The sequence below is a fragment of the Colobus angolensis genome, unplaced genomic scaffold (assembly GCF_000951035.1).
Source record: "Colobus angolensis palliatus isolate OR3802 unplaced genomic scaffold, Cang.pa_1.0 Scaffold14, whole genome shotgun sequence".
Classification (NCBI taxonomy): Eukaryota; Metazoa; Chordata; class Mammalia; order Primates; family Cercopithecidae; genus Colobus; species Colobus angolensis.
In genome coordinates, this window is record NW_012114488.1 from 3,765,839 (window position 1) to 3,778,524 (window position 12,686).

The window sequence follows — 12,686 nt, forward strand, 5'->3', positions numbered from 1 at the left end:
TCTTCCATGGAAACAGTCCCTAGTGCCAAAATCGTTGGTGTATTAGTTCGTTTTTACACTGATGATAAAGACATAACCAAGACTGGGTCATGTATAAAGAAAAAGAGGTTTAACGGACTCACAGTTCTGCGTGGCTGGGGAGGCCTCACAATCGTGGTGGAAAGCGAAAGGCACTTCTTACCTGGTGGCGGGCAGAGAGAATGGGAACCAAGCAAAAGGGGCTTCCCCCTTTAAAACTGCCAGATCTTGTGAGACTTATTCACTACCACAAGAACAGCATGGGGGAAACCACCCCAAAGATTCAATTATCTCTCACTAGTTCCCTCCCACAACATGTGAGAATTATGGGAGGGAAAATTCAAGATGAGATTTGTGTAGGGACCCAGAAGCCATATCAGCTGGAGACCACTGGCTTATAATGTCAGTCTGGTCAACATCAAATGTTGGATATAATTTCATAGTTTAAAATTCACTAAAGATAGGCCTGGCGTGCTGGCTCATGCCTGTAAATCCCAGCATTTTTGGGAGGCCGAGGCGGGCGGATCATGAGGTCAGGAAACCAAGACCATCCTGGCTAACACGGTGAAACCTGTCTCTACTAAAAATACAAAAAATTAGCTGGGGGCGGTGGCGGGTGCCTGTAGACCCAGCTGCTCGGGAGGCTGAGGCGGGAGAGTGGCATGAACCTGGGAGGTGGAGCTTGCAGTGAGCTGAGATCTGGCCACTGCACTCCAGCCTGGATGACAGAGGGAGATTCTGTCTCAAAAAAAAAAAAAACAAAAAATTCACTAAAGCTAGTCATTATATATATATAGATATATATATATACACACACACACACACACACATGAAATTGTTAAGAATACCATTTTTTCTTTCAACTATAATATGTCATATTAAGAAACTATCTGCAGTTTTCCCTTTCTGAATAATATTTAAACATCAACATTTTTATGGATACCTTCCTTGAACTACATTTTCACAACTGCAAATTGAAAACTTAAATAATATCGCTTTGCTAATATGTTGAAAATAAATTTGCTTGTTTTATTCCATTTTCTAAAGTTAGGCAATGACTAGTTGACAGAGAATTTCAAATTATTTCATATGGAGTGACCTGACTTTCAAAAACCTATGTATTAGGTTGGTGCAAAAGTTATTGTGGTTTCTGCCATTCAGTGGCTAAAACCGCCATTACTTTTACATCATCCTAGTAGTTATCTTTATTCATGTTGAGTTGTTGATACTTTCTAGAAGAGAAGCTCTTTTTTAGAGTTGAAAGTTTTATATAAGTTCATCTACTCTCAACCTGACCCTTTATCATTTTTCATCATATATTATGCAAAATAATTATGTCTTATAAGCACCTGAAGTTTATTATGAGAATTTGATGTTTGGCCCTACTCATTATGGACTTTTGGCTACTTGATGTTAACCTTAAAAGCTGTAGTCACAAGTTAAAGTATAAAAGAAAGATAGCTTAGACAAGTGCATGGAATAGACTAGGCTTAAACTAACAAACTGGGCATGCTGCATGAGAAAGCTGAGCCCTCCAGGCTTAGCTGGAAAGTAGAAGGAGAAAAACTGGCTTGTGCCCCATTGGTGCTGGGGAGGGGAGGAGGGAGTCGTCAGGGTTTCAGACATTAGAGTACTAACTGCAAAGGTTTCTTTCCACATATTTATCTGTTCCACCCACATTTGTGTGCTTATTAGCTGCTAGGCTCCTGGGACATTTTGGTGAATAAGAATGATCCAGAACATGCCTTCAAGAGTTTATAGTCTACTGGAGGAGTCATACAAACAAATGGATAATAACGGCATACATTAAATAATGATAAATTAACAATGCTGCTATGACAAGAGGATAAAGGAGAATATCTGAGAGACTCATCTGAGGAAAATTTTTCTCTGCTCAGGTGACTTTAGTCAGAAGCATAAATGTGAAACCTATAAAGAACTGTGGGAGAGACAGCTGTCCTTAATGAGGGTGCAAGATTGGGAATTAAAGAGCCAGTACTGGCAGGTGCACCAGTAGACCAGGTGGCTGGAATTCAGGGAGGGAGAGGGCGGAGATGATGTTAGAGAGAGACCATGAGACTGGAATGTGCATATTTAAATCCTAAAAAAAGAAAGACTTTTTTTTTTTTTTAAGAAACAAAAGTATTTATACAGCTCCTCTTCCAAATCTGTAAACATCTTTAAGTCTCAATAGTTTGTGTGTCATAATAAAACAAAAATCTTTAAAACCCTTCAAAAGTCAAGCTTTTACACTGAGACATTTAAACGAAGAAAACGAGCCTTTTCCCCAAATCTACAACCTACAAGTTAAATGCACTGACCTGTCAGAATCTATGTAAGAACAATTTTCTAATAAAAGACTGCTTTATCATAAAAACCATCCTTCCAAGAAATTTCCTTTAATAGTCTTATCTGTCACTTTCTTTAAAAGTCTTTTTTAAATTAAAAAATCTGATGCTGAAAGCAGGAGATCTAAAGTGAATATATTTAAATACATGTGAATGATACACACAGGCATGTTCCTCCCAGATCTGCAGGAAGAAGATGAAGCAACGTACGCAATGAATTAAAATGCTTGTCACCTAGTGGATTCCGGACAGAGGGCAGTCTTTAAGACCCAGCGATAGTATTTGTCTGGAGAGGAAATGTTGCTTTTTGACAGATGAGAGAAATCCCCTCAGTGTTGGCTGTGGGAAGAGAGAAGCGAAGTCAGTCACCTGGTGGTGAAGGCCAGTAAAACAGCGAAGCAGGAGGAAAATTTTTCTCTCCCTCTCTCTCTCGTTCTCTCCCTCTTTTCTCTCCGTAGGATCCACCTCCTATTCTCTCAACTCTTTTAGCATAACCTTCAAAGGAGAACGTTCCCTTCTGACTTGATTATCTTCTTTTCCCCACTGAGAAAATACCTCTCAGCTACAAGACATATTTTAAGTCTATGCAGGACTTCGGGGATTCTGTTATCTTGCCAGGGAAATTGATCATTGCTAATGCCTGGGACTGGAGCTAAATTAGCTACCAGAGTAAGCCTGACGGAGGAAGGCTTTTATCATACACTCTTCTCTTCAGTTTGAACACATTTGCTTGAAATTTGCCGCATGATGCTGACCAGGGAAGCAGCTTTTTTTCTCAGGATGCAGCAATTCGCTGGTTTCTAAGCTTATTGCAGAAGAAGAAATAATCTTAAATAGAGTGGATATCTTTTTCCTTTTGGCCCTTGTTTCAATCGACTCAGCTGTGTTGCACCGCGGTACAGATCACCTGTCACTAAATCTTTGAGGAAGTAAAACAAAGTGAATTATTATTATTTATTTATTTTCCTTATTTTTAACCCGGTGGAGGCGGCGTGACCACGAAGAATGAGACTGAGAGGAGCTGCCGGGGCTTGGAGGAGGATAAAGCTGAGTTTAAGCTGGAAACTAAAAGACTAGATTGTTTTTGGGTGCCACTCGCCCGGTTCCTCTCCACTTCGTTTAGTTGCACTCCATGGACAGATCAACGAACCTGGACATTGAGGAGCTCAAGGTACGTGCCGGTCCGGGCGGGCGTCGCGGCCGCTTCTCGGCGCTCCCCGCTCTCCCCTCTCCTTCTCGCGGCTCCTCTAGCGGCGCGGAGTAGTTGGTGGTCCCGCGGGACGGCGAGGGGGCGCTGGGGGGACGCACACCCGGGCGCAGGCGCCCCTCCTGGGGCCGAGGACACGGAGGGCGGCTCTTCCGAGCCCGGCTGCACTCCCGGGCTGGGCGCCCTCCCCGCCTGCTCGTCCCGCCAGCGGCCACCCAGTCCTCCTCCTGGTCCGTGACGGCAGCATTTGGGGTGCAGACCCTGCGCCTCGTGCTGACTAGTCTCCCCGGGAAGGCAGCGGCACCAGCGCTGCCGACTGTCACCTGCTTTCCCAGCAAAGTTGTCCGAGCTGCGCCGCCACTTTGCCTCCTCTCCCCGGCTCCGATCCCGCCTGTGCCCCCGCCCGGCACGGGCACAGTGCATTTCCGCTCAGAGATTCGCGTGACAGAGGCATCTGCAGGGACAGCCCGTTTTTATCCCAGAACTTCGTGAGACCCCCTTTCCCCCCCACCGCCCGCGGGCACGGTTTCCTCCACGCAGTTGCAGTGCGGGGTTTGGAGAGGGTCCCCAGCTGCCGGGGACGAGGAGCCTGCCCCAGCCCCAGGCGCGGGAGCAGGTCGGGGGACTGGGGCGGGGAGGCGGGAGCCAGGCTGGTAGGGGCGGCATCTGGGGGCTCCGGCAGCACTCGGTCCCCGACCCGCCTGGAGTCCCCCGCCCCCGCCGCTCCGCAGGGTCCCCTCGCCGCGCCCTCTTCCTCTGGGGTCCCCTCCTCCGCCGCGAGGGCCTTCCGGGCGGGAGCATCCGGGCTGACAACGCGCCCCTCTGCCTATGGGCACCGCTGCCTGCTTCCCTTCAAGAAAAAAAAAAGTATATATATAGAAACAATAAATAAAAACTTTAAGAAACCAACAAACCACAAAATACTTTAAATGTCCCGCTCATTGTAAACGAAAAAGCGGGAAAGGGGGCGACACTGGGAGCACCTCTTTTATTGAAATCCTCCACCCTTCTTTACCCCTAGGCATTTGGTACGCTCTACTATTTGAGAGGTTCAGATGGATTCTGGCTTCTTTGATCAGTCAGAATGTCTAGGCACCCCCCACCCGCTGGAGAAATGAGTAGAGGTTTGCCCTGAAATGTCAAGGAAATGGGTTTGTCCGACAAGCTAGGCAGGCTGCAAAATCCCCGGCAGAGCTCCAAAGCCTCTATTTGCAGCCTGTCCCGTGCCCTGGCCAGGGAGCTTGCAGGCGCCCAGTTCTCCGGGCGCCCCAGATTGCATAGACGCGGGAGGAAGGAGGGACAGAGAACAGTGGCGCTTGCTAGAACCACCCTGCCACTGATTGTAGATGCAGTCCAGGGCGGAGGGAGGACAGTCAGAAGACCTAGAACACCACTTCCACCTAAGACGGAGTTCCTTGGGGAAAGGGAAGTAGGGAGGAGGCAGATTTCACGCTTCATTTAAAGTTGGCCAACAACAAGTTTCTGTGTTTTTGCCAAGGTCATAGTCAGTAGACCTTGGCCTGGACTAGAAGTTTCCTCGTATCTCTCTGCTCTACTCCCATAGGACACATTGCCTTTATGTTTGCAAAGATTCCCTACTTCTTTTTCCCAAGCATCCCCATCTCTTGGGATGAAGGGGTGGATTTGATTTGAGATGCAAAGAAGAATGTATGAAAATGACTGTGGATCTGTATTTTATGCAGAGGTGGAGTATCCAGATTATTTGTTGGTTAACTTTAGGGTATGACACAGAAGAGAGCGTTTTCTTAAGAAAAATTGAAGGGAAAAATGATTGGGGGTGATTCTTTCCCCTGAAATCCCTTTAGTTTCCTAACTTGCCCCTCTCTGAACCCCAGTGCCACTGCAATGTTGTTTAAATCAGCAGAAGAGCAAACCCACTGGGGAAACTTCTGTCTAGTATTAGTAGAAGATCTCAGCTTAATGTAACTATTCCTGCACAGATAATCCAGAGACCCTCAGAGTCAGAGTGTACTGGACTCAGTGCCCTGGTAGCAGAGGGTAGGGAACTGGAAAGGCTTGGGCATGAGGTGGTGTGTTGGCAATGACTGGGAAGAAATGAAGGCATGTTAGATACAAGAATCTATTGAGGTTGTTGAGAAATGATGTCAAGGACAAGCTACTTCTGAGAGTCAAAACTGGCAAGTGAGGAGATGTGGTCCAGCCTTATTAGAAAATGTTGGAGATCCTGCAGTTTGGGGAATAAATTTGTGTTGTCAGTTTTGACTACACTTGTGGAATACCAAGGCTGTGGAATACTTCTGAAGTACATACACTTTGTAGAGATGAATGCAGTGCACGTGGAATAACTTGTCTAGATTTCTTCTTTTTCGTGGAGTTGGTTGGCTTGCTTTTCTAGACATTCCAGTTCAAGTAAGTCTCTGGTGGCTTCTTGCTGAAGGGCCTCTCAGGGTGATCAGTGGAGAGAGGGAAGAACAAAGCTAGGATACTTGTTTTTGGCATTATTTGCATGTTTTGACTTTTCCTATGATCTAATAATGCTTACATTAAGACACATCCACACAGAACTTTGGTTTTTATGATGCTTTAAATACACAAAAAAATGTTTCCTGGGGTTGGATACATAAATAAATGTGCATAATACTATAAAAATACAGTTTAGCTTAGTTTTAGGTGATTATTGTCATTGTTAGGTGAAGCTGCTTACGTTAGGTTTTAAGAAAGAAAGATTCTGATAACTTATCTTTATTTGGGATAAACTATTTTCTCTTTGAGATTTGAACAATTTTTTTATTTTTTGCTGTGCTGGGTGTGCAAACATTGATTTTTTTTAAATGTGCTGTACAGTGTAAATAGTGTTTTCTTTTGCAAACTTTTAAACTAAAGATAAACTCATTGTTAAGCTATTGCTGCCATTATTACAACTAAACAATATGCATATTAAAGTGTTTGATGGAAAACTGAAATATAGTTATGTGTGTAAAACTTGCTAATGAAGGTAAGTATGTTTCATCTTCTATTCTGCCCGCAAACTCCTGATGAAACAGATCAAGAAAAGGGAGAGAGTTCTCATCCAAAGAATGTGTATGTTCTTTTCCCTTTGATCTCTGTTTCTCTGTCCAATGAAAGTATAAACTTTACTCGGGATTTTGCCCTGGTGTTTACTTTAAAGCAGAAACAACATCAAACAATCCAAAATATGGGTTGCTGCTTTGGAAATGTGGGTGTTAATGAATATTGATGTTAGAAAAAGCCCCGTCCATCCTGGAGTATCTGAGTTACGGAGTACTGGGTGCCTTTTAGCAGTTGAGATTTAAATGCTAGCTTTAGCCTTTATTTTAGCTCTGTAGTTACTCTGTTTTAAACTACTGATCTTATGTACTGGAAAGGAGACGACTAAGTTTTAGAGCGGACACTTTAAAATTTGTTTTATGTAAGATTTACTCAGAAGAGACATTGAGGCTGAATAAACGGTTATGATAAAGTCTATGACTTTGTTGATTTTTTTACTCATCTTTTAAAATATGGGTACTAATTCACCTGTATTAATTTGGCAATTAAGTTATGCTTTCAGATGCTAAGAATGTATTTGTGGATAATTGTTACTTGCTTTGAGATCAAAAATATACATCATGACTGTAGTATAATTTTTTTGCAGTCATGTTAGATCCCAGCTTTTATTTATTTATCTGTCAGGAATGTTCTGTTAGTGGGCTGACTGGCTAGAAGTTCAATTAGGTTTTTTTCTGCTACTTGCAGAACATGAACAGTGTGCTTCTGGAATATTTTCTGAATTATTTTGCAGGTTACAAAAATTACAAACTACATAGTTAATCCTGAGACACATCAAACAACTTTTCAATAGGGATAATCTTACTTATTTGAGTTAATTAAATGTAGTCCCGTCACCGTTGCTTCATTTTTCTGTTTAATTTAACCAACATTTCATCTACCAAGAACTTGAATCTTGCCCTAGATAAGTGAGGAAAAACCTTCCCTGAATAATATAATTAGGTCATTAAGAAAGTATTGTGTGGGTGAGAAATGATAATAACAACAACAACAAAGAATACATAGGTATTTAAACAAGAGATTGATTTTAAAAATTCTGAGGTCTTAAAGCAGTGTCATAGTACATTCATCTACAATTTCAATCAAAGAAGACAGTTGGCACTGAGAAGAATTCTAATTTTTTCTTTTTTTTTTTTTTTTTTTTTTTTTTTTTTTTGGTTTGTTTCATCAATAGGACACTCAGCCCAGGAAAGTCAAGCTTGCTGCAGTGTAGGAAGCTTTCTGATGAATCTGAGTAGGTGGTATTTTGTTATGTTAGTCATTCTATAGTGAAAAATAGTACTCTCTAACAAATGGCATATTTTTAGCAGCTTGCCTTATATATTCCTTTCTTGGCTGAGAAAGATGAAACATATTTGTGAATACTGAATTATTTGACTTGTTTCACATCTAAAGGAATCATAACTTATTTCCCTCTAGGTCTAGTTCCAATTCTCTTTACAAAATAGCAAGTAGTCACAGAGACTTAGCAACAGGTAACCTCAATTTGAAAAATTAATATCATTTGAAATTGATAAACTACAATTGTATACATTTATGGGTTACACTGTGATGTTTTACTATATATCTACAATGTGGAAACAGTTAAACGAAGCTAATTACTATATTAATCACATCACTCATTTTTTTGTGGTGAGACATTTGAAATTGACCCTATTAGCTATTTTGAAATATACATATATATATCTTGAATTTTTAATATTTGGAAATAGAGTCGTTTAATTGAAGTTGAAATTAATGTCATGTTACAGTAGTGAAACATGGCTTATGCCATGAAGAGGGATGAGGGAACATATTTGATATGAATAGAAAAAGAATTAAGAAAAATACATTTGAGGGGAGTTGGACAAATGACTATTTTAGAACTCTTCAATGGTCTACTGTCATTACTAAGCATATGTTCCAACCTATATCCTGGCTATTACAATTTTGCTGATCTCTAGAGTTTACCAATTGAAAATACATCAAATTTTGAAGGCCCAGTAAAAAAGAATATTTTAAGATTTATGCACTCAAAATCATAGCTACACGAGATGGCTTACTGCTGTAAGATAATAAATCCACATCTGTCTTTGGGACATTTATATAATATTTGGTGAGTTGTGTCTTATGCTGTTTCAGAATTTCAGCTAAAATACAATTTGGCAGAGCTTACAACTTTAAGTTACTAAGGAAAATGACCATTTACTTTTGTTCAAAATCTCTATGAATTTTTGAGAATATGCATTTAAATTGGTAACTGTTTAAATGAGTAAATGCTTATATGTCAAGGGTAAAGATTTGTACATTTATTTGTTGAGAATTGTGCTTGGTTTGTGATAAAATTCTTAGCTTCTAAAACTATTTGTGACTAGAAGTAAGCTACCACATTTTCTATAAATGTCACTTTAGGCAGGGCATGGTGGCTCACGCCTGTAATCCCAATACTTGGGAAGGCTGAGGCAGGTGGATCACTTGAGACCAGGAGTTCGAGACCATCCTGGCCAACCTGGTGAAACCCTGTTTCTACTAAAAATACAAAAATTAGCAGAGTATGGTGGTATGCTCTTGTACTCCCAGCTCCTCGGGAGGTTGAGGCGAGAGAATTTCTTAAAGATGGGAGGCAGAGGTTGCAATGAGCTGAGATCTTGCCAGTGGAGATCTTACCTGGGTGACAGAGTAAGACCCTGTCTCAAAAAAAAAAAAAAAGAAAAGAAAAGAAAAGAATATATTAATATCTAAAGTTTTTAGTTTACTCAAAGTCTCTTCTTTTTCTTGGCAAACGTCTAGAAACATGGGTTTATCTATATTCTCAGTGAAACTGATGAGAGACTTCTATGCCAACCACAGAATGAGCACATTTAAGGTTACCACCCCTCCAAGAGAATTATAGAGCCTCACATTCTAAAAATTAAAAATTGTTCCAAATTGCCTTGAGAGTTTTCTTGAGGCTCCTAAACAACATGTTTGTACGTTGACAGAAAAATACTATAAGTCACAATTAGATTTTAGAACACTTTATACCACTTTGTTGGTATTAAATAGGTTATCTGGAGTGTTCTATGCAAAGTTGACATAGAAAACCTTTAAAAATAAAGGAGTTTAGTATCCAGCCAGAAAATCTTTAATTACCATGGCAGTGTACATCAGGGAAACAGGGGCTAAAGCTTCAGCCTTAGAAGTTAATTCCAACAGTCACCCCACACTAAAATGGAGCTCCGAAGCAGTTAGAATTCAGAAGCATGCAAAGTACAAAATCTCACATTCTTAACAGATTGTAGCCTTTGAGGAAATTCATTTGTGCAGTGGAAAGGGTGCTGATCTGGTTAGAGTAGTACTTGGAAGACATTGTTCAAACCCTGGCTCTGTCATCCACCAGTAGTAGACTGGTAGTAGACACATCTTGGGTATGTCTTCAAGCTTTCTTGACCAAGGGTTTCTCAGTCATTGCAAGGTGGGGATTAGATTTGATGAAAGGGTTTTGTCATAATCATTTTTAGCCACAGTTGAAGAATTTGTTCAACATCTTTTAAACAACCTGACATTTAACTCCAGTGAAAGGGAAGTTTGGTTCAAGACAGTCTGGGGACTCTCTCCTTACTTGCGTTTGGCGTCTGCAGTTGACTCTGGGACCCTGGCAAGAGCTGTAGAGTGAAGAATGGAAGGTAAAAGTCTCAGAACCAGTTAATCTCAAATTATCTTCCAGGGCTCAGAGTCTATGGCTCAGAAATGACATTTTTGTGTCTTCTTCAAAGGAAATTATTTTCACATTGATATAGTTTATATAGTTTCTTTCATTCTGCAAATAATTCATCGTTTGAACATCAAAAGAAGATTTTCTGCTGAATATTATCTTCCCACTTTATGGATACCAAAATGGAGACTCAGAAAAATCAAGTGAAATGCCTAGGATCACAAGGTTAATAGATAATAGAATAAGAACTTCAATTCGTGTCCTCTCTTTCCAAATCCTGTGCTATTATATATAGGCCCGAATTCCATGGAATTCTTAAAGAACTTCTGACGGTAGAGGTTTTTCACTGAATTTCACTAATACTCTAATTTCAAAGAAGAGTGACAGTATTTGAGCTACCATCATAGTATTTACTCTTGATGCAAAGTAGTGGTTCATGTTATAGTTTCTTTTCTTTCTTTTTTTTTTTTTTACTAGTATCCTCATTCATAGTGACTTATTTTAGTTGTTGGTCAAATCACCATTGGTTGATATTTATTAATTATTTGCATCATGTTTCAGTGAACATGCCTCAACACTTTACATCTCTTCATGCACATTCTGGGTTACTTCAAAATAGTTAAAAATGCAAAACTTAAATCTATAAGAAGTAAGAGCCTACTATATTTGTCTTTGCTGGAGGCATGCAATGCTTCAATTACTAACTCACACATTATTATCTAACTTATTTCCACACTTGTTTTTAAACTCACATCTTTCTTCAGAATGGCTAGAAAAATACATGTTATCTACCTAAGATAAAAGAGCCTTTGATTATTTCTATTCTTGGGTAGAAGCAACCAATTCAGCTGCCATGAGTGAGAACATTTTTGTGAAACATGATATAATAAATCAATGTCACAAATGGGAAAATGTTGTTATCACTGTGATTCCACAAGTCTGTGTCTACTCAGAGTATTTGAGGGCTTTTAAAATCCAAAACAGAAGGAGAAACTAATTCAAGGAAATAATTGCTTACCTCAAGATTTCTTGAATCATGTTCTAGCCTTCAAACTCTCCCCCAACATGAGATGCATGAGATAAAAGTTCTATCTAGTCTTACTACCAGAATTAGTTGTACTCCTGAGCAACTGATTGACATTTAATTTTATAAATCTTTTTCACCACAAAATTGATAGTGTTTTTCCACTTTAAATTAGCTCCCCTTTACCTTAGGAGCAGATTTGTGGTTCATCTTCAACAAATACTTGTATCTTAAATTCCTGGCCTTATAATAATATTTTCGACTTCTGAAATTATTATTATGCTTTCATAAAGAATTAGTGATAATAAATAAATATTTATACACTTAAAATCATTAAAACCTTTTTTAGATACTCTTCATGTTTCAGTAGATGTGCTTCAGCATTTCACATCTCTTCTGCACAACTTATAACTATGCGTTTTTTTTTGATATGGAGTCTTGCTCTGTGGTCCAGGCTGGAGTGCAGTGGCACGATCTCTGTTCACTACAACCTCTGCCTCCCGGATTCAAGTGATTCTCCCACCTCAGCCTCTTGAATAGCTGGGATTATAGGAACCCACCATCATGCCTGGCTAATTTTTGTATTTTTGTTGATACAGGGTTTCACCATGTTGGCCAGGCTGGTCTTGAACTCCTGACCTCAGGTGATCTACCCGCCTTGGCCTCCCAAAGTGCTAGGATTACAGGTGTGAGCCACCATGCCCAGCCTGCATTTTAAAAAAATTTGTCAAGAGCTATGAAGTTTATAAAGCTTAACTGTGCTGTGTGTATCCAGTTTTTGTTTGCATGACTTCAATTGTCTGTGATAGTTGCGTAATTGGTGAACTTTTGTGCCCCAAAATGAAACCCACTATATATCTAAAGTACAAGACTGATACTTAACACTTAGGTTAACACCTCTACCTGTTCTAAGGCATTCTGTCTTAAATCATTACTTTTTTATTGCTCTCAAATTTGGCCTTTGTAGTGAATGATCACCTGTATTTCTAAATCTCTGTATTTCTGTTATCTGTTACTTTTGTCTAGGGCAGAGACATTATTTTAGAAAAAGTTAAAAGTAAATGAGCTGATTTCAATCAACATTGTGTTTAATGTTTTCACATCTACTTTATAAAAATCAATGTTTTGATCAGTTGCTTGTTCTAGGCAGCAGAGACAGTTACTTTTATATATTGTATTTCATCTCATCAAGTTTCTTAAAGTTGATGCCTCAGTCATGGTTCCATGAATAATCAGGTCTGTGCACAGTGTTGTGTCTTAATGGTAAAGCTCCTCATTATTAAATCATCCCTGGGAGAAATTATGAGCATTTAGTAATTACAGTATGTGAAATACACAGGTGGGTTAAGTTAAACATATCTTTGG

The 12,686-nt window shown here is 39.9% G+C and overlaps 1 protein-coding gene across 1 annotated transcript in view; it reads left to right on the forward strand.

Moving 5' to 3' along the window:
• The first annotated feature begins 2,848 nt into the window (after positions 1–2,848).
• The window catches only part of SGCZ (sarcoglycan, zeta), a 1,174,808-nt gene continuing 1,164,970 nt past the window's right edge, over positions 2,849–12,686 (forward strand). Inside the window, exon 1 of the mRNA XM_011934897.1 lies at positions 2,849–3,537. Within this exon, the coding sequence (XP_011790287.1) occupies positions 3,499–3,537 (39 nt within the window). The 5' untranslated portion in view covers positions 2,849–3,498. The remainder of the gene's footprint in view (positions 3,538–12,686) is intronic.